Here is a 23526-nt window from a genome sequence, read left to right on the forward strand (position 1 = left end):
TCTGGAGGGAGGTGCCATTCCCATCAGAGCAGTCTCTGTTTCTGAATCGTGAGTTATTGGGTGGCTTGTGAGCCCTTTTCAAGCACTATCTCTGAAAATATTTACTGGCTAACGCAGTGGACCCGTTGCTGCAGTGCGGTGTTCATTTGCACAGGCTAGATGTGTCTGATAGGATCAGATACTCTGGATTGAGCATCAGTGTTGTCGCTGCTGCAGCGGGTCGTTAAAGCATAATAACAATTTGAGGGAGGTGTTTTGAAGACAAATATGGGCAGCTGCTGCTGTGGGCAAAGTTCCCTATTTGGTTAGGAGAGTAAAGTGACACCTCTGAGTCAGAGAGACTGTGCCTTGATGTTATACAGTTAGCCAGTGGTGTTTTCAATTGGGAGAAAATTAAGAGGGCATCATGCCTTATTTCCTGTGTCTTTCCTAACTGACAATTAGGAAAGAAACTGGGACGACAATTATTGTTTATTTTGGGTAAAACTTCCTAAATACAATTTGAGACAAGGTAGATAAACAGATTTTCTCAGATTAGTTTTCCTGCTCTCCTCCCATTTGTTGCTAGGCAGAGTTCATGAGGCTTAAACTCAATTGCCCCAAACTACATATAGTACGTCAGTCAGTCCTAAACCAGCCTGTTCCATAAAGTCAAACTACACATTTTGAGCACTCCCAGTTGGCGGAAACATCCAGGAATTATGCAGACTCCTCCTGTTCTGTATGAAAAGGACGTAGATGTTCACACATTCACTACTGTATTGATTTGAAGCTTTAGCTTGTGTAAAAAAGAATAGCAAGGTGATTTTTCTGTGGTCATCATTCCAGTGGGAACTGAAAACAGAAATCAAGACACACGCACAGTTGCCCAAGCTTGGAATAAATTCAAAAACAACTTACATGGTGTGAATGAATGATCAAATATGAAGTCAACTTGGACAGGTGGCAGTGGTTGTCTGCATGGTTACAGATTTGGAGTGACCCATCCTAGCACTTTTGCAACCTCGACAGCCAAAGATATAAAATGCCAACTAATAAACGGTTTGGATAATGGATGGATGGAGGGATGGATAAATACATGAACAGATATGTCACTCCAATGATGAAAGCTTCAAGTGGTTAGCAAGTGTGTCTAACTGGATATACCCATAATGACAATTAATTCATTATCTCTGCATTGTTTTCTTCTGATCAGCAAAGATCTTATTGTTGGATGTCTGTAACAACTTATCCTGACTGGCTATTTTGTGTTGTGGGGTGTGTTGAGAGATTTTTACTCACAGTCTGCTCGGAAAACAGTAGGAGCCGACAATCATGAATATTAAACATGTTCAGTATTTCTGCTTGCAAATTCTTTTGTGTGGTCAACACCGAGCTCAGCCGAGCCACGGATTTCGTACACTCTAAAAACAGTTGGGTTAAAAGTAACACAATTTTGAGTGAAAAATGGACCGATCTGCTACTTGGGTCAATTTGACCCATAATAGATTTTTGTCACTTCACTCACTTTATGAAGTTGTTTTCATTTTCACTGGGGTTTTTTCGGCTAAAAGCATGATGCACACAGCACTAGCATGTTCCGTGTAAAATACGTTTTAATTGTATTTGACCAAAGAATATTAGAAATGATAATAAAAAGAAAAATACAATACAAGTGACCACATGACAATGTCAAAATCATTAAACTAATGTGCAATTAAATGGAAAAACTCCCCAAGGACACATGGGATACAGGTGCAACACAAAAACACACAAGCAGGGATTGGATTGAAATAGAATGGCTACTTGTGAACTTTTTGATGTTTTTCAACTTTATTAAAGGAATCTAAAAATAATAATTGTAAAATACAAGGGTCTTTACCGGGGCTACACAGATTTCTGACGGGGCTATGGCACCACCAAGCCCCGGTGTAGCGAAGTGCCTGATTATCATGATGCCTCTCACAGGCCATACTTGGTATTACAACAGACATCTATCTGGTTTAGGGGAGGAGACTGAGGATCGTCGGTGGACCTTTTGTTACATGCGGGGTGAGCTGTGCTGGTCATCTTGAGTAGACTACACAGAGCAGTGCACACACTTGCTGATATTTGCTTAGTCATGTGTGGGGTTGCTCATGAGGAAAAAAATGGTTATGTAATCACTCTCTATCACTGCTGTCACTAAAACTGGGCAGATTGTTCTTCTAAATGTATTTTCAGCCTGGAATGTGGGGCAAAGGGGTGTGCACTATTTTTAATTGATAATAGCTTATTATGTTCTTTGAGCCTGACAAGACAAACATTTGGAATATGTAAAAAATGCTGAAGAATTTTTGGTCTGTTTATACTAGATAATTGCAGTGTAAACACACCCATAAGGAAAATCCCACATGCCCAGGACTGCAGGAGGAAGTCATACTGACATACCGAAAAAAGAAATGACTCCCCAAAACATTAAAAGGATTATGAGACGTGTTTATATGTAGTCATTATTTTCATCTGATAATAAATGCTTTGTAGACTATATTTATAAAATAATTATGTATGCATGAGACAAGAGCAGCTACCAGGACAGATGGGCACTTCTAAACATATAGTAATGTTCCCATCTATCACTGTGCATCCAGGAATCACAGCTCCCAGATAAATTATTTATTCATTATTACTGCATGCTACTTCTAAAGCTTTTATGCCAGCTGTTTCTTCTAAGGTGGGATTTCTCTTCTTTTTCCAGAACAGGTTCAAACTCTTTTCAAATGATATGCCTCAGTGTGCAGTATGCAAGGAATACATCAGTCATCGCAGTCCATGTGCATTGTCTGACCTTATGTCTTATAAGGTGATGAAAATGATTCTGCTTTGGGCTCCAGGCTTTAGGTCACTGCTTCTGGCTCATATTCATCACACTGTAAAGGAAGTGACCTGATATCACCCAGCAAGCATGCTAGAATATTAGTGAGCTATATTTTACGGAGTGTGCATCGTCCCCGACCACTTGTAAAGATCTCCAGTGCAGCGATGACGCTCCCGTGAACGATGTGGGCAACCAAATCCTCAGAGAGGGCCCAAGGCTTCATTGTAGTGCAACTTCCCAGCCCTCTCTATGCTGCCGCTCTCCACTTGTCATCCTCAGTTAGCTCAGCAAAGTAATGAGCATGCCGCTGTACATTTTTCATGACGAGGGGTGGGTGTGAAAAATGTGCTCCTTATAATGCTTTTAATACGCAAGTTTTCCCACACACGCTTCACCCCATCCCCCGCCGAGCACCCTCCAGGCTCCCATGGTGCTGCATGAGCTTGTTTCATGGTAACATTCCCTGCGGGAGATTCAGCATAATGCAATGTCACTCTCGGTGATGAATATGTTGACTGCAGCAGATACACAAGCAGCTGTAAATCATGAGTAAATTAGATCATAGTGCCCGTCCTCTTTGGCAAAATAGACATCGGAGAAGAATTATAGTATAGTGAGGTCTCACATTAACAGAAGGAGAATGGATCTCAATTGTTATTATACTTCAGAGCAATGAAATATGAATATGATAATATTTTAAGAGTAATTGTAAAAAATGTAAGATAAAATACACACAAGTTGACACGGATTAATTTGCTATAAAGAGAAGAATTCTACAACATTAGGTAAATGCACAATTCAGTGACATCCACTAATCAAGCTGGATTTAAAATGCTGTCTTCCGAACATTCACATGAAAACCACTACATTGAATGAATGAATGACTTACAACATTTTTTTATACTAGCACCAATGCTAGTACTAACACAACATGTAAGACCTGGCCGGTATACTGTAAATCACAAATTACAGTGACATGTGGTTGTCATTCCACTGATAGAGACAATGATCCACTTACTATGAGACAGTGAACCATCCAAATTCATGATTATAGCGATATTTTGTTTTACATGTTTGATTTCGCCATTCATCAATGAGAATGCAGAATTATTGCACATATATGATATTATATATATTTACTAGGAATATAACGGTTTTTGTATTCGTCCCGTACCGTCTCGGTACGGGCTTCACGGTTCGGTGCACGCAGTCATACGCCGAATACGTCTGATGGGGAAAAAAAAAAAAGTCAACGCCTGAGACCAAGCGACCACCACATTTGTTGCTCGAAGAAGAAATAGATCAAAAACAAATGTAGAAGAAAAATGGCGAGTGCGGGAGAAAGCATGGAGCTAGAGGAACCGTCTGCCCCTATACAAATCAGTCGTTTGGGAACATTCCGGCTTCCGATTTGAGTACGACGGCGATGGAGTGCAAGCAGTGGAGCGAACAAGAACTGTGTGTCGGCGTTGTTCGACCTCCGTGCGGTATGTTGCAGGTAAATCTTCAAAAATGCATGCTAACACGTGCAAGACGGCATCACCCCGATACAGTTAGCGGACTGTAGAAAAAAGAAACCCGTTCAACACCAACAATTTATCCCAGGCTACTTTTAAGCAGCCTGGAGAAGTGAAAGCAGACAGATCCAACAATATTCGTAATTACTGAAGCAATCGGCATATACATAGCAACATCTATGCGCCCATATGTTTTAGTCTAAGAGCCGGGCTTCAAACGTTTATTAAACGTGCTGGAGCCCCGTTACAATGTTCCATCCCGGGCGCATATAGTAAGACCGCGCTCGCTATCATATACAATCGAACAAGAGTCGTAGTGGAGCATGAGCTATCCTCTGCTGCGCCCTAACTCTTGGAACGAAGTTAAAAGTTGGCAAGTGCTACCTGACTTTATCTGCAATGTCATTTTATACATACAAGAAAGGGTGTTTTCCTGTGTTCTATCTTTTATTATTATTATTATCATTATTATTATTATTATTATTATTATTTATGAACAACCCTAATGCATACATTTTTATTCTATTTTGTGCTTTTATAAACTGGAATGTTTTTTGCTTCATAGCAAATTGAAATGTAGCTTGATCTCTGTTAAAACAAAATTTCAAAAAAACAACCTAGTCTTGTGCATTTGAGACTTATCGCTGGACCGAACCCGTACCGAACCGTGACCACCATACTGAGGTACGTACCGAACCGTGACTTTTGTGAACCGTTACACCCCTAATATTTTCATTAATGAATAATCAAAGGTGCAGAGGACATTGCTTATTTCAGATAAACCAAACTAAATCTCTCCAAGCCACAAGATAGAGCTCAGCCACAGTAAATGTCAGCACCCCCATGAATTGAAAATTAATAGTCCCTCCATTCAAATTTGCTGACAACAGCAGTTTTTCTTGTGCCTAGACCAAATTGATTTATTAAAATGTTAGATTTTGCACATTGCATACTTTGATGTTAAACAAGCAAGCTAAGTTCAATAGAATTCCCTCTTAAAGTCCATCCATCCATTATCGATACCGCTTATCCTCACAAGGGTGGCGGGGCGTGCTGGAGGCTATCCCAGCTGTCTTCGGGCAGTAGGCGGCGGACACCGTGAATTGGTTACCAGCCAATCGCACGGCACACAGAGACAAACATCCGCACTCACAATCACACCGAGGGGCAATTTAGAGAGTCCAATGAACTTACCATGCATGTTTTTGGAATGTGGGAGGAAACCGAAGTACCCGGAGAAAACCCACACAGGCACAGGAAGAACATGCAAACTCCGGAGCCGGGCTCGAACCCACAACCTCTGAACTGTGAGGGGGACGTGCTAACCAGTCGACCACCGTGCCGCCCTCACTCTTAAAGTGTTTCTATCAAATAGCAAATATCCTGTTAAAGAAAGAATAAATTAAAAGACAAGACTCTCAGAGAGAATATTTTTGGTCATATGAGACAAAACCAGAAGAAGTCACATCAGCGTTGCTCTATATGTTTACAGACAAAAATGAAGCATCCGGAAAAAGACCTGCTGTGAAGCCTGCTTATGTTCTGGCACAGCTTTGCTGCATCAGGCACAAATGCTGTCTTATGTGCAAAGTACAATTTGAATCTCAAGACTGTCAAGTGAAATGAGCTGCCCAGTGTAAGAACGCATGGTCTCAGCTGCATGTCTTGCGTTTTCCAGCAGGATAAAGACCCAAATTACACGGCTAAAAATATCTGCAGTGGACAAACCTCAATGAGAGCTGCATTGATTGCAGTAATTGCCTCAGGAGGTTGTGCTACAAAGTATTAAGTTAAAAGCATTTTGGTTCAGGCCAGTTTCATTTGTCTTATTTCTAAAATAAATCAAATCATCAGCTGTCATTCGGTAGTTCTTTGTCAATTCCAATTACTTTTGTCATTTTCAAATTATTTCAGTGACCACGTGTTTTTGTTTTTGTTTTCCTTTTCTTTAACAGAAGGTTACCAACAATTGTGTATTGTGTCCAAATTAATCAATGTGGACTGAAACAAATTTTTATGGTCATATTTATTGCAATTCTTTAATTATAGCAGCCTCTAATTTTGCGTTTATACCTTTATTCTATCATTAGTGTATGGTACTCTGGGAATTCAGCATAGTAATGAAAAAGCGCCATTACCTCGACGATGTACTGATGGTAAACTGAATTCATTTTATGGACTCTGAGTCTCTTACTATACTGATCCAGTTTGCTTGAGTCAACAGTTTTTGCTGCCTGAATCTCCTGTGTTTCCAACGAGTCTGCTTACTTGAGTCAGTGAACAAAATGACCTGAGTCAACCTATCTCACACACAGTATAATTAGCATTATAAATAAAATGAATAAAAATGTCTTGTGTTTATTTAACCCTTAATTTTAGGTCAAAATGGAACAACCCAATTTGTTGTGTTAGTTTAACCCTAAAAGTTGGGTCAAAACTGAAAAACCCAATTTTTTGGTTCAAAGTGACCCAAGTCTGGGTCGGTCTTTTTTTAACACAACAGTTGGGTCAAATTTAACCCCAAAATAGTTATTTTTGACCCAACTGTTTTTAGAGTGCACCTCGTGCATTTAGCAGCATCCAGGCAAAGGCCTTGTAGGATCTGTGTTAATCGTCTCCATATCCTGATCCAGTCTGATTATTCGAATTATTGCATCTTCGAGCCATTGCCGTTATTGTGATGGAGGAGTTTGCATGTCCTGATGATCCTAAAATCTATTTACCTTTTTGCCCTTGGCAGGGTCACCCAAGGCCAACTGTGGTGCCTCCGTTGATCATGACCAACGTTAGACTTTGACCGATCATGACACATGGGTCACCTGGGTCCCCTTTGGAGCCAAGCCTTGTGGGTAGAGCTCTTTTGCGAGCCCCTGGTGGGTGGAACTGCACTCACGTCCCAGCTAGGCACAGCCCAAAGAGGTAACGGGGATGGGCTGTATTGGATGGAATACTTTGAAATTACAGGGAGTCTGTTCTATAACCTCAACAGGGACTCGGGGTGCCTGGGAGTTCACCCAACCAGTGTTCTTGCACTGTGGATTCAGTGGGTCCTATGAGTGGGGCTCCGGGAGCCTCTGTTGCTGTCTGCATTGGTGGCAGTAAGTTGGAGTTTTTTTTTAATTGATTGTTGGACTCCTAAACTACCCTTTGTCATAGATACTGTTCATAAACATTATGGTCAGAATTTCACCCAGGGTTCGGTTTGGTGACCTCAAATCACAAGGGTTTCCATGGTCACCCTTCTCCATGGTTTTTAATCTGAGACCATGGAAAAGGTTGCTGTGTCGCCTTTGGATCAGAGAGGAGTGGAGGAGTCAAGTGGAGGAGTAAAAGTGTCTTGCGATTCAACAGTTGGGGAACAATGAAATGGGAGAGTGACAGGTGGTAGGTGTATAGCATCACTGCAGAAGCAGCACTGGTCTGTTGTGGTGTAGGTGTTGATTTGCTTGTCATTCTGACCTAAGGTCATGAGCTGTGAGTATTAGAAAGAAAAAGATCCCAAAATGAATTTCCTTCGCTGGGTATGTAGACTTTCTCTTTGAGATAGAGTGAGTAGTTTTTTTTCCTGTCCTTTTACTCTCTCACTCAAAGTTGCATCCCTCACACGTTTCTGTTTTTTGTAATAATTTTTTTCTCAGTGTCAATAGCAATCAGTTCTGGGTATTCCGTCCCACGGGCGGAATAGTCCGTCCCTCTCGCCCAGACGGATGCCCATTTTTGGGACGGAGGACGGGGGGTGACATGTTTTAAAAAAGGACCGGACTAAGCAATGCCGGAGGTGGATTTTAGTCCAACTCACTAATCATCCCTCATGCGTGTGACGTGGTCGCGAGGCGGCCAAAATTTCATCTCAACCTACTCGGCGAAATGGACGAACGACAAAAATTGCCTCAGAACGCTTCAAACGCGCCACAGGTTACCCAACTGCGTGTACTTACCTGCATTGGGAACGCCCTGGTGGGAACGCTGTGCACTGCACATGTTCGGTCTTCACGGAGGGGAGAAGAAATGGAAGAAGGGGAAGAAGGAGCGCTGGCATTTGACCACGGGAAATTTGAAACCTGAATGCCACAGCGGTGTCATCTCATTTAGATTGGAAAGGAAATTCCTAAGCAAAAACAAGAATCCAAAGAGACCCTGCGTCTACTAGCTGGCTTGGAAATACCTCAGAATTTTCTTGGAACATCTGGATCAATGGTCGGAGAGAGGCAAGACTGGGGCTCTCTGCTTCGGCTGATGCCCTTGGGACGTGACCCTGGATGGATGGATGGATGGATGGATGGATGGATGGATGGATGGATGGATGGCTGGATGGATATATGGATGGATGGATGGATGAGTTTCAAGCTTGGGGTTAATTCAGGGACCAACCAGCTCTAAGACAGTGATAATGATGTAAAAGCACTGCAATAGAGCATTTGTGCAGAAAATCAAAACAAGCTGATCTACACAATCTCTCTTGACAGCATGTCATCATTTTTTCTGAAAATCTAGGCCACTGTGCTGTGGCTCAGAATGAACTGGACTGTTCATGCAGTCTCCCGAAGAGGACAAGAGATGATTGATGACAGATACAATGACTGTTGCCACAATTTCATTTGAAACCAGAGCTGTATTTAGCCTACTCTTGCAACCAGGTGTGCAAACCCGTCATCCTCTTCTTTTGAACCACTTTGCTCAGATTTGGATTCGTGCGATGTTGTTAGGGAGTTTCACATAGGTGATCATTAGTAACACTGATCAAGATTAAAATTATTTTATATATATATATATATATATATATATATATATATATATATATATATATATATATATATATATATATATATTTTTTTTTTTTTTTTTAATTTTACCATGCATTGTAATTTATAGATATGGTGTTTCAAAAAATAACTGCACCTTCCGCTGAACCTAACCCTTAATTCAGAAATACTATTAAATATTTTACTATATTACATGTGTTTGAGGAAAAACGAGGGCAGGTGATACCCTTTTTTCCTTTTTGCTTTCAATGTAGCATGGTTTTCGCGATACGAATACTACAGTACTAGTTTAAAGTGCAAACCATGTCACTTTTTTGTTATTATTAATTTTACTTATCAATACTAAATAATCTGGGCTCTGGTCATTCTGTGATGAGTTTCCATGTTGCGTGGTGTCAGATTCCCCTTACCGGAGAACTAACCATTTCTAGTCCTCGCCAGATCTCCATCTAACGGGTTTGAACTTTCCGTTTTTCCCCGCCAGCAGTAAAGTGGCCTCATGGGGGGGTCGGAAGCTCTCTTAAGCCGGCGTCAAGGTAGACACGTCTAGATAATAACTGCCGTAATATTACGAGGTCAACCCTTCTTCCGTCGCCCACACGCTCTCAATGAGTGACCACTTTAGAATTAAGGCGAATGATCCGACCACTCTCGTTTTTTAGGCAGCTCTACCTCTTAAGAATCGTTTGCACTTGTTACGACCTAGAAAATTTAGCTTTCCTTGGTAGGATGGCTTGGGTTTTTTTACATTGAGCCGGCGTAACTATTTGAATTTATTTATAGCATATACCGTTATTATGGGTGCAGTTATTCATTAAAAAGGTCGAATGGTTGAAATAAAAGAAAATAATAAGGTGACAAAGATTATTTTATAATTTAAAGACAATTTTAATAAGGGAATAAATAAATCATTCAATAATCATGAGTCAATGTTGAACACGCCAGATGCGTACTACAATCAATAATCATGAACAATTGTGAAATAAAATGGTTACAATAGTCAAATAACAATTGCAAACGATTAATACGAATAGTGATAAAAGACAATAATCAAATTGGAAAAGGTCATCCTTTTGGCATAATACTATGAAAATGATATTACTCATTGGTCTTATAAGCAAAACATTTTTCCAGTGAAATCTGAACTCCCAATAATTGAGATAATTCAACAAAATCAAGTTGTTAATTATTATGGAAAGGATAAACCTTAATAATAAAAGAGCATGAATTTAAGAAAATGATTAAAATAAATACATTGGCTTGAATGCAATTAAAAACATAAATGTGATGAAAAGGAAAAAATAAGCATTAATCTATTTTGGGTGGAATTAAGATTGATCAGTTCTTAATCAACACGAAGCCTAATTCATCGACAAGGTATTTTGAATTTGGAAAAGTACGCTGTCTAACTGTCTCTCTTAAATGCAATAGAGTGTTTTTCCTAATGTTACCTTATCGTCGTTCATTTGGTTAAGTCCAAAAGAAGCTAAAGAAGTCCTTTTGCCGCAGTGTCTTACACTAGAGAATCAAAAGGCAAAAATCTAACTTCATCCACGCAGCTCTTCGCTATGCGCCCTTCAGACTACAGCCCCCTAGCTGGCAGAAGGAAAAGAGAGCAATGATCTCTGAAGGCTGAGGCCTTTTATAGGTCCTCGTCCTTCTGGGAGCTTCGAGATGAGGTCGTGGAAAATTCCACTGTAAAACACATGATTCTCCCGACATTACCTCATCGTTCACCCTTGTCCGAATTACCTTTACTCCATATTTGGAAATCTGCCTTATCGCCCATCGGCCTGTGTTCAACAGAGCATATCGGTGTGACCATAAATCATATGTCCTGTTCAGTGGCATACAGTCAGCATCACCCCATTATCTTCCTACAAATGTACAATGAAGCATTGCTTTTATAAAATTCCACCATTCAGGCTAATACGTCCTTTTCATCCAAAGTCTTCACCAGTTCCTATATCACAATAAGTAATAATAAAATCAACCGTTCAAAATCAAACCGTTTCTCAATCACATTACTACATTTTTCTGCACATGTAGTAATGGGCCTAACATAGTTACAACTCTTAGCACATGTAACATATTGTGAGAATATGTACATGGCATAAACATAGCATCTAATAAGCAAGTACTGAGTATATATGTGGCAGTAGCTAAGCATGCAAAGCAATCTCAACAACAAGTTTGTAGATAAACAACAACACATCAAAACATAGCAAATGAATGAAACAGAAAATTATCACAACATGTCATAGCAAAGTACAGCAAGTGCACATTAAACATGCAGAGCAACTATTACATAATACATCAATATAAAATGATATGTATATATCTGTTGCATTGAATATTGAAAGAATGTTGCATTGAACCTGTCTCTCTGCATGAATTGTGGTCCTGTGTTAAAGCACTGGCAACCTCTAGTGTCTAAATTTGAAGCCGAGAATTTAGAATTGAGGTCAATTTCCCCAATTCAAGCCAACGTTGCTCCTAGGAACGTAGTCCATTCATTATATTTACCAAATGATCCATCACGTCACCTGACCATGGCGCTTTTGGTAAATCTTTTATGCTCCACGTAACACGACAGTGGGTTTTCTGCAGGTACTTCCTCCCAAATTCAAAGAATTTGTATGTTGGGGCAATTGAAGACTAGGCTAGCCATGGGTGTAAGTTGTCTATGTGTATCCTGTGATTGCTGGCAACCAGTACCTTGTGCACCCTGCCTATGACAAAGTCAGTTGGGATGGGTTTCTGCTCATCTGTAACCCTGAAGATAACCGGCATAAAATAGATAGATTCATGGATAGCCTACTGGAAAGGAGGGGAAAAGACGCATTAACAGATCTGTTGTGTCTGCTAAAAACTAAATGCGTCTAAATGTGGCATATAAAAGACTATTCCACATTTCTATGCAGCATAACACAGATTTCCTTTCAATAACATGGAAGATGTTGCATTAGGCCAAGTAGCAGCGATGGTAATGGACTTTCTCTGTTACCCTGGAATATCGACTTGTCCCTGGCTTCTGTTATAAAGCTGGCACCAAACTGCAAAAGGCTCTTCTTTTGAACCTTATAAACAGAGGAGAAACCCCCAGGATGGACACCCACAGCCTAAAGCTATACTTTTTCTCCTGCCTGGTATTTCAAGTTGTTTGGAAACAAAATGGTAAAAAACAAATTCAGCAGCATTGTATATATTCAGAAACTTTTCATGCACAAACTATCCCAAGGGTGTTCCCATTGGCATGTCAACTAGCAGTGTGCACTCTCACACTAAGGATCAAAATAGGACATGGTTGATGTATTACCATCGAAGAAAAAAAGAGGCTGAGGTTTTTCTGCAAATACAAACTCTTATTATTAATATTCATCACAGCTCAAACGAAAGCTGTTTTTTCTTGATAACCCCACTAACCACGATGACAGCTCCAACCTGACAGCAGCATATGCAGACGTTCATGACCACCGAAATAAGAAAGTCTTCAGAGAGCAGTTCACACCGGCTCAGTAAGCTGCCTGTTGTGGATGAAATGTTGCCATCCTGGGCGCTCTAAGCCCTGCCACTCACTTTCCATACATAACAACATGTCATGGATTGGATGGCCAGCGTGAACTTCATCAAGCCTGTTCAACCTTTCTGTGATATCTGAAGAAAAGAAAGGACCCTTGATGCAGCTAACGTTCCGACATTTTACAATTAACGTTTTTTGTTGTCATAGTGTGTACAACAGGTACAGGTATTTTATATATATATATATATATATATATATATATATATATATATATATATATATATATATATATATATATATGTGTGCATAAAAGGGCAATTCAATAGCTCCAAGAGATGAGAAGTAGAATGTAAAATGCGAATGTCTAGTTGAATGGCCTGGGAGCAGAGCGGTCGTAACAATACTAAATCTATAAAAGACAATTTTGAGGCTCCAAACGCTCAATGGTGAAGCGATTCACTTGGATTGATCAAGGAGCAAACCGATCACAAGGGAGCATCACACATGTCTCCATGGTTTGAGCAGGTGGAACTCTCAGGAGGATTTAAAGTTGAATTGAATGGATTTGTGGGGATGGACTTAATAAATCCAGAAGATGCAAATAGAATTCTCAAACCATTGTAACCACATTTGGCTGGTGTGCGGAAAATTTTAAGTTCATAATGATACCAGTGCAATTTCAATGAACTAAGGTTGCATGAGAAAAGAACATCTCAGTGAAAACAGACAACACCTTTTCTAAAAGTCCCACCCTGAGCAGCAAGCCTAAATTCACTGACATATTACAAGGCTTTGTTTGTTATAATTGATTCTCGTTGAAAACTAATTTCCCTCCCTCCAACTGAAATAAATGCAGCACGTCTGCCATTAAAAATTTAGAACCTGTGCCTCCTATTGCACTCTTCCTCTCTGAAAATAAATATGGCATAGAAGAAAAAAAACTAAATATTGCATAATCATTCACTTCTGATGATTGCCATATCCATGAAGATGGATCACCAAAGCAGCATTGGTCATGTACAGCAGCAGTATTCCACAGCCACAAAAGACACAAAAGTTAAAAAAAAAAAAAAAAAAAGAAAGAAACCAGCAGCAGCTTCATGTCTGAAATCACTGGTTCATGAACCTGGCGCCAGAGCAGGCCAGCGATCATGGTCTTGAAGTTGTCAATGGATTGAAAGTTTCATCCAAATTGCAGTTTTGTACATCTCCATAAGAGAAACCTGCATTTTTTTTTTTCTTTGTACATATTGTTTGTCCACGGTTTCATTTTACTGCTGTGTGACATGACCCTTAGGTCTCTTGAAGCCACCGATCCGCAGCCGCGATTTCCGGAGCATAGGTTTCTTTACGATCCGGGTTCGCTAAGCCCATGACCAACCCTCCTTCTCCCCCTCCATCGGGGCATGACATTAATTTGTATTTTTGTATTGCATTCTAAAAAATGAATGCATCCTGTATTTAAATTTCTATTCCCCCTCATTCATGTACTTTTCTGACACTTGCTTGAATATAAAGATGAATAAAAATATTTAAGCTTTTTCTGGGAAAATTAAAGTTGATGTCCTCCAATGTAATCAAATTACACAGTCTCATGTAAACAACTTAATGATGTCAACTATACTAGATGTATTTTTACCAAATGTAAATGATAATACATTGTTTTGGCGTCATTCAACTCCCTGAAAGGCATTTTGACTCACTCAAATTGAGCAATAAAATACTTATGAATTATTGGTAGCATTCAGAAATGTTCCTGTAATAAATGTTGTGCTTTTAATACTTCATTGCCTATTGTGCCATGAGTTTCTGCTGGTGGCATAAAGAAAGGTGAAGAGATCACGAAGATGTCTCTTAGTACTCAATTCAAAGTATCATCCATTATTTGAGGATAAGTGACACCTTTAAATGTATGGCAATCATTTTTTTTTACTACAGAGCCAAGAACGGGTGAGGAGTGAATAATATTTCACTGCAGAGCCAACAATGGGCAAGGATTGAATAATATTTCCATGCTCCTCACTTTATTTCACATTTTTATTCATGGTTGACAGTCATTTTTCATTGAGGTTTCAACATATTTCTTTGTTTTTTGTTGCTGTTTTTTGCTTTTGTTTTTTTAATGACATTTATTTGTGAGTAATGTGAAACTTGTGAAGCTTTAATTGCAAATGACAGACTTGGCCGGTTGCAATAAATATGTAATGATTTTCATCAGCACCAGTAATATGATCTGCACCGATGCAAGCACAGTAGTGTATAGCGGCCAGAACAGGGCAGAAGTCTAATTACCGCGTTGCGGTGTTGGGAAGTGCACAGGCTAATCCTTTATGAGTGGCTCTGACAGATGTGTCCAATTAATGGCCTGTCTGAAGGAAGACTAGTTTAGATGCATACCATCTAGGGATTTTTATTTCAAAGTACAAGACCCAAGACTCACTTTTGACAAGGATTTATGGTGAGATTTAATCAGACTATGCTTTTTTTTTTTTTGGCATATGCTGAGACTACAGTTCATAAAGTGCTGGGATAAAAAGTAATTTAACAAAAGGATAAGGTTATGTTAAAATGTTAAAGTAGCTGTAAGGAGAGAACAACTTTTTTTTTTTGCTATTGACCGCCTCCTTGAGAAGAGCTTAATTTAAATGAAAGAGCGGTAAACATGTTTTGGCTCAACATCAACACATGATAAGAAACCAGAGACCAGAGGTGGGTGCGTCAGTAAATTTCACCAGTCCGTCATTCGTCATTCGCCAGTGGCCGGCCTGCCAGTCCATCGGTCGTCAGTCCGTCACTCCGTCATTGTGCTTCTGTCATAGCTAAATTTGCTCCTACGCCCATTTCAACATGATAGGATGATGTGAAGTTTTGACGGCGTTGCATCTGCCAATTGGTGTCAAGATCGTACTTACTACATCACACGCAGACTTGTACAGCACAAGCGGACACACAGCCAAACAAAGTCAAAAAACAGACACACAGCGTGGTGAAATAAAAACAATATGGGACAATATCATTGCAGTCTGATATAGTTAATAAATTATACAACCCAGCCAACAAATGAGAAGCGGGCTTCGGAGAATGAGAACTGAGATTACTAGCCAAATCAACCACAGATCACCAGATTGACTAGCAATGTTCAAAAACTTGATGTTCAAGGGGTTTTATTTTCTATTGTAAGATGAGGAGCCCCTCCTCCACTCCACTCTAAGCAACGCTGGTGTAGTCACTCCCAAACACACGCGAGACACGTTTGCTTCAGTTGACGGACCTTCAGTTGTTACTGATGGAATGCCCGCCACTGGGGTTAGTGACGATTCAGCTGATGGCCAAAAAAAACGCTTCCGTTAGCACTTAGTCCGTCAGTGTTTCAAAGTTTCCGTCAGTTAGCCAGAAATGCGTGAGTCCGTCAGTGACTTTCCATTGGTACTGACGGAATGCCCAACACTGCCAGAGAAGTCAAACGAAGAATATTACAGTACTCGCTCTACATTAACAAATAAACATTATCAACTCAATTTTTGTTATAACAGCCTAATCCTGCGTGGTGCTCTGCAGAGGCAGCGAGACCCGGTGTTGGTCATTTTGCAGATGAGCACAGACCGGCAAATTTGAGAGAGGAAGGTCTGCACCGCTTGTAATAGTGGTCACAGCTGACTTAAGAGTCATTGCTAATCAGACTGACTCCCCTTTTTCCCATTAAATGCAGCACACCAGTCACACTCAGACAGTCTTGGTATGGTGAAGCACAGATAACCATTTTTTTGACATGGGCGAAGCAGGCACAAAATGTCCGTGCCATGAAGTGGGCACTTAGAGGCCGCCCCACTCCCAATCATTCATATGCTATCATCTGACATCACCACACTTGTCCACGGAGCTCGATATCCGTCTGCGTGCGCTCCAATCGGATTCACCAAAATCGTGTCACATCAGCAGTCTGCGCCGGCACTTAGACGTGGTTGAAGCAGGCATGAATTTAGATTCACTTTCTGCCACCAAATTTTCACTCTGCCAGGCGCATCTCTGACGACACTCCCTCTGATATGGTGGTATGAGAAGCTTGGCGAAAAACCGCCTGCCAAATTGGCAAACACATGCAGTGAGCTTACATGAAACCCGGCATTTGTGCCTTGCCACAGATGCGCTGTATACGAAAATAGAGCCCTGTGAATAAAGTAAGCACCAACACTAGCACCAACCAGAACCATATTATAAACCACCAGGGGCGGAGCCAGAACGTGGCTCATGGATGGGCCTGAATATTTCTCTCACTGAGCACAATCCTTCTGTCACGACACATCATATATGAACGGAATAATATGAAGTTCACATCTTCCTTAGACAACCAAAATGATGCCATTCTTAATATTCAATCAAATAAAAAGACAAGGAAACACAAATTGAAAAATCCATCCATCCATCCATTATCGATACCGCTTATCCTCACAAGGGTCGCGGGGCGTGCTGGAGCCTATCCCAGCTGTCTTCAGGCAGTAGGCAGGGGACATGCTAAATTGGTTGCCAGCCAATCGCAGGGCACACAGAGACAAACATCCGCACTCACAATTTAAAGAGTCCAATCAATTTCAAATTCGAAAATAATTTACAAAAAATTTAGAAGTAAATATTTTTTCTTAAATCTCACTGGGTGGGCTGTCTGTCGATCTGGGTGGACCTGTGCAAACCCAGGCCCACCCATGGCTCCGCCCCTGTAAACCACTCAAGTAGATAAGATGTTGTTGTCATTGCAATCGCAGCGACATTATTCCTCATATTACAAACCAATGTACCATTCAAACGATTTTGAAGATGTTCTTTTTTTGAGTACTTGTACAATAACGTGTCAGTTGTTGTGAAAAATTGGCTGCGAGAACAGGACAAAAGTTTTTTTTTATAGGGTGACCAGTGAATAATTTTAATAAGCTAGTTAAGAAACCAAACGTAGGATGTACAAAGGTCAAAGAGGACACAGTTCGATTAAACTAAATCTACACTTCAACACTAAACATTTAGTGTTTTAATCGGGAAGTGTTGGACTGAAAAGTGAAAAAAAAAAAAACATTCCACTATCATTTGCCACTCCTATGCATGAGCACTTTTCCATTCCTTCTTGAATGAATGAATTTGGTTTGAGAGGACAGTCAAAGAATCTCACCCGTTAGGTCTGACAAGAAACCTTAATGGAGCTGAGCCACCTCTCCCCGGCTGCTCAGAGAAAAGCCTGTCAGCTTGCATGTACATGCATTTAGGCTGATTTGCCTTGGATCCCGCTGACAGGCTCACAGGCACGTTTCACTGCTGGAGATGCTACGCCGTTGTCTGGCAACCCCCTAGATCACAGAGTTGTGCTGCATGACCGGCGCATTGTAAAGTGTGAGTGCACCGTGCTGCTCATGCAAAAGAAAGCTAGTAAACAGAAACGCAGCATCTGCATCCATTGATGTGCTGCCTGCCCTTTGGTGCTCATTACCTGGACTTATTATGAGGCATCGTTTTGATCTGCTGGCCGGGGCACCGCTGGGCTCAGCCAGACTAATGTACTCATTACGATCCATTTTAAACTGCAGGAAGCAAATATAAGCTGCATGTTGAATGTGTCAGATTTAATTTGAAAGCTGAATTTACACTATAGGTCCAGATTCAGATTGAATGCTTGTATTAGAATGTATCAGTCTGTTAACATGTAAAGCTTACCTTTGATGCTCAAGTGACATAACTGATCAGCTGCCATGTTTTGCTTTGAGCTTCATTTTTTGCTTTCTTGTAATAATATACAGTTCAACATGAGAGGCAGACCAGCAGGTTTTATGTCAGATATTTGAAATCACTCACAGTGACTTTAACCAAGTGTCAGGCTGGGAAAGCCACCATTAGAAAGAAAATTTGGTCAGGGCCAGTTGAGGAAAAGTGGCTTCCTCTCAAGGCTCTTTGGCAGTCCAGTTTTGACCTAGGACCTCCCCAGCCCTTTCATTTGTCTTTTCTGAGTGAGATAACCAGGAAATACTTTGTGGGAAGGTTGTTTGAATTCTAAAAATGCTTAAGGAAGCAATGAATCACGAGTAAGTTACAAATATGCTACTACACAACTTACAATGTTAATATTAGACAATGTTGTAACAGTTATTTTCATATACCAATTTTTACACAATAAAAAATAACTTTGGAAAGCAGTAGATTCACACAAGAGACTTATGTCAGCAATACTCACTCAATTTAAACAGTGCTGACTGTTCCTATGTTTGAAGGGAAGCAACTTTGCATCCCCCAAGACCGCAATGAGGTTTTCCAATAAGATGAAGGAAAGGTGGTATAAAAATTAGGAGATCTGACTTTCCAAAGCGCTCCCCATTTTTTTGTTTTGTTTTTTTTGTCTCTTTTATGCACCATGGTTGCTAGTGGAGAGTGGAGCAATCAGTGCACCTGGATGCTACAATATCATCAGGTGTGCCACAACATTAACTCTAATCACTTAATTGGTCCGAAAACATTGTATTTATCTATGTCAAATAATGTGTCTTTGTTAATCTATCTACAAGCACATATATTTAAAGGGAGAACAAATCAATGCTCTTTGACTTGATGGCAGAAGGCACAATTAACGTGTATCCGTCATTATTTAAATATTTATACTTTTTTCAACATTTAGGTTTGGTGGTGTGCAATTAATTTTTTCCAATGTAAAGTATGCGCTTTGGCTCCAAAAAGTTTGGGAAACATTTTTATATACTATCAGGCCCCTTAAACTCAGCGCCCACACAAACAGTCAGATCATTCCCTTGTCTTCTGCTGTTCAGCATTCTGTCTCGTTCACAATGTCGCCGGGTTTGTTGCCTACCACTTTTCACTTTTGTATTTTCTCCGTGCTAGATACTAGAGACTGTCAAACTTCTTGTTTCTGATGATTGATTTTGTCTCTTCTTCCTGGCTTCCCTCCTTTTGCTGCCTTTCACTGACTGTAAGTTCAAAAACAGAATCTGCAAGCCTCATTTACATTCTCAAAATCACTGCGCTGACATGTACCAAACACCTAAAAAAACCAAAACACATAAACTCGCTGAATACATAAAAAGGAGGCATGATTTGGATTTGAAGATAGCGGATTACATGCAATATTTTTTTCTTGCTTAATATCACAAGAATCCATCCATATCTGAATTGGACCACATGGAGAACCACCCCAAAACAAACACATAGTGTACCTCTAACCTTAATCGCATTATTTTTTCCAACCAATAAGATAAGAATTATAATGGTACCCATTAAAAAGTCATGAACAAAGACAGACACATTGTTCCAATGTACAGAAATAATGTGTGTATAAGTATTTTAATTAGTGCCTTATAATTGGTTCATATCATGCTGACAATTTTTTTAGAATGAAATAAAACACAATTACTTTCAATAGTTTTTTTTGTGTGACATTCAGGGATCCCCCAAAATGTCACCTACTTTATTCATATCGGAGGTCCATGTCACGAACACACTGAAACCAAACATTTTAGTCATTTGGTAGTCAGTAAACAAGCACTGGAATTCATACAGGCAGATCGGAAGCATCATGCCAGCACCCGCAGAGCCACAGACTGCCGTTTATTTGAAACAGGAACATACAGCACCAAGATACAAAAAAAAAAAAAACAGTTCTAAAATCAAAGCACATTTGAAACATCCGAACAGACTGAAGAACATACAATAGTACAAGTCAGAAACAGTCAAGTCAGCTTTAATTTCACTTTTAGCCTCGTACTTGATCGCCTTGAACAACAGCGCCCAGCAGTTTACCGCAGCGTGAGACGGCCGGTCGTCTGAACGGCAGTTAAGGAGGAGGTGTCAGGGTTTGTCAGAATTATGAAGACATCAAGGTTTCAGCCTCCAAAGACAGCCGTGTGTGTTCTATACATTCGCTTGTGTTTCTTTGCAGTCAATGAGGCTAATTATTAAAATACAGAGGCCTATAAAAATATGTGTACCTAGTTCAGCATCATGACATCTAGACAGTATTCGTATATATTCATAAATATTTCAATATATATGTAAATAAATATTCTATGTGTGGATTATAAATCTTCATAAAAGCCTTTGCTTAGTACAGACTCCAAATGCTGACCCGGCTGACCCTGATGTCCGGAAATCTGGGTGAAAGGCCAAGTGTTCACACGGACGGGCACTGGTGTTGCATGCCAACGTTCTTCTCACCGTGCCAGTCTCTAACCGTGCTGGCATTCGTTCTTACTGCAGGTGGCTTGGCGTTCAATCTGCCAGGTGCCCTCTTCGTATGTGCAGTAGCAGATTGTACACTCATCGATCTTCACCTCTCGTCCGGCCGGTATCACTGTTGTGTCTGCAAAGCAGTTGGGTCCTGTTGGCAAGAATAAGAATGGAAAATGAGAACTGCAAAGCAATACGCAGAATCAAGCCAATAACAGCGCCACAAATGAATAATGTGAAGTCTGCATTGAGGGATTTCTGTCCTAAAACCGCTATTGAACGTTGTTCAACCCCTGCGAAAAAGACCACCTTTGGCCCGGAGGACACAACATCCATGATTTCAAAAAATAATTTGAAACGTGAACCCGTCAGACCACAACACACTTTTTTTGCATTAGTCCATCTCAGATGAGCTCAGGCTCAAACGCCAGCAGCGTTTCAGGGAGTTTTTGATATACGGGCTTTCACTTTGCATGGTTGAGTTTTAGCTTGCATTTGTTGATGTAGCGAAGAACATTATTAACTGACAATGGTTGGTTTTCTGAAAAGTTAATGAGCCCACATGGCAATATCCTTCACACAATGACATCAGTGTTTGATGCAGCCTTTGGGATCCATTGTCATTGGCATTCAGTTTCGGCGACGCTGTTTACGTGCAGAGATTTCTACAGATTGTTTGATTCTTTTGATGATATTTCGGACTGTAGATGATGAAATCCCCAAATTCCTTGTAAAAGTACAACGGGAAACATTGCTCTTTAACGGCTGGACTCCTTTTTTGGAACGGGTAGCAGGCATCAGAATCAAAATGAAACAATATTCGGAAGAAAAAAAAAAAATTCCCTGAAAATGTAAAAAAATTAAATAAAATAAGAAAAGACCTGCACAGTATATATCGTCACACTCCAAGTACACGTCAGGTAGGTTGCCTAGTTTTTGTTTTTAATTTTTTTTGGCAAGGAAAATAAGGCTGCCTACACAACTAGGCTTTTCATGATTAATGTAACATGTTCAATGTTACAAAGCCACCCGTACACTGATGGGGGACTTAAGGATAGCGAATAATTTCTATCTAGCCTGTATTATTCAGCCGTGGGATGTTTATTTCATACTGCTGTAATATTTGCCGAAATTGTTTATTATTGTCGCACCACCGGAAGTAGTCGAGTGAATAGTGATCACTAGAGGTCGATCAGGGATCAGAAGGTTTGAAAAAAAACGATACTTGATCACCGATTCAATCGGAAGATGGAGCAATATATCTATTTATATCTACAGAAAGAATGCATGGGAAAAATACTCAATTAAAAATCCAAAATTATTTAACAAAAAAAAAACACACTGATAAACATTGAATATAACATGTAATATTTACAGCATCTCCTTTTTGGAAATTGTGGCTGGGGCTTTTGCTCAAATGATTGCTATCTTGGTACAACCGCTGTGAACAAATCCACACAAGCTACGCCAAGTAGCCTACACCTGCTCCTTTTAGGACCGTATTGGAAGCTGGCTGTGTTGTGCAAGTCACAGACCGCAATGATTATTTTGTCGTACATTGTTTGTCCAATTTTTACCTGGCATGTATGTGCCGTGTATGTGACGAGAAAAGCACATTCTCAAAACCGTTTGGCTCCGGTGTAGCTGTACAGGCTCACACCTATCCACGCAAATAGTATTGACTCTATATGTAATCACGTCGCGAGAATAGCTCAACTCACATTCGGCATGACCACAGTATATCTCGTATCCTTGTTCAGCAAATGTTTAGTGTGTCTTGTCCAAATTGAGCTGTTTCCATGTTTGTTCAAACAACACGCCTGCCTGCTGGTTGCATTTGTGATTGGCTAAATGTGCATGGCCGGAAGTTCACATAACGTACGCTGAGTGATGAACACGATTTTGAATTGAAGAGATGTTAAATTAAATGAATAACATATACTGCAACTAGTTCTTTTTTTGGGGTAGTTTTTAGACTTTTTACTAGTAAAAAAAAAACCTATATGAACACTATTACTTTATGATTGGATGGTCGGGGGTGCGGGGTTCTGCCTCCCAGCGCAAAGGCTTTCCACTCACAAGAAACGCAACAAGGCCAAAACCAGATTAGCTTTCGGGCTCATCTGTACGCTATGACAGCACAGGAAGACCCTGGAGTTCACAAGGTCGTGTTTGCTGTAATGTCTTATTTCATGGAGATGATGACGTTACAGTCGATCAGTGATTTTGCATACAATGCCAAATATTGACTGATTTCGATTTAGTCGGTCAGATCGGTCTAAAGTTTAATGATTACACTGTGAGTTGATGGAAAACAACCCTGGGAAGTTATGTAATGCATTTGAATAAGCTATAGTACAGTCGTTTATCACAAGAGCTGCTACCACCAGTGAAGTGGATCAGCGGGTGAATAAAACATGTTTTGCAACATATAAACAGGCACCATGTTATTGACAATGTTCAGTGTAATCAAATGAGTGATTGCATACCGGGTAGAAGACTTCTTGACAAAAGCACACTTTCTACACTACAAAATGCAAACAACTCATTGTTTGGAAGAAGAATAGGAAGGGTAGGGTGGAATTTTCTGAAAAGTGAGGAGCCCCCCCAAAAAATTCTGAGACTTTTTATGGCCTGATGATATAAAGGTTAAGCATTACCACATGGATATTCACA

The 23526-nt window shown here is 40.2% G+C and overlaps 1 protein-coding gene and 1 long non-coding RNA gene across 4 annotated transcripts in view; both read right to left on the bottom strand.

Moving 5' to 3' along the window:
- Nucleotides 1-1583: 1583 nt before the first annotated feature.
- Nucleotides 1584-10713, bottom strand: LOC147139605 (uncharacterized). Of its 2 annotated transcripts, none has more exons than XR_015088801.1 (4): nucleotides 10568-10713; nucleotides 8519-8660; nucleotides 8292-8414; nucleotides 1584-5736 (listed from the first exon to the last, which is right to left on the bottom strand). It is a non-coding gene; the product is annotated as an uncharacterized LOC147139605 (long non-coding RNA). The 2 variants fall into 2 exon arrangements; XR_015088802.1 differs by having other exon boundaries at nucleotides 1584-3299; nucleotides 5548-8414.
- Nucleotides 10714-20175: 9462 nt separating this feature from the next.
- vwc2 (von Willebrand factor C domain containing 2) overlaps nucleotides 20176-23526 on the bottom strand; it is a 34955-nt gene continuing 31604 nt past the window's right edge. For both annotated transcript variants that reach the window (XM_086045098.1, XM_086045097.1), the window contains one exon: nucleotides 20176-21001. In XM_086045098.1, the coding sequence (XP_085901224.1) occupies nucleotides 20850-21001 (152 nt within the window). In that variant the 3' untranslated portion in view covers nucleotides 20176-20849. The remainder of the gene's footprint in view (nucleotides 21002-23526) is intronic.

Source organism: Filicampus tigris, chromosome 11 (genome assembly GCF_054856515.1).
Source record: "Filicampus tigris isolate MCC_2025a chromosome 11, RoL_Ftig_1.0, whole genome shotgun sequence".
In the NCBI taxonomy this organism is placed as follows: domain Eukaryota; kingdom Metazoa; phylum Chordata; class Actinopteri; order Syngnathiformes; family Syngnathidae; genus Filicampus; species Filicampus tigris.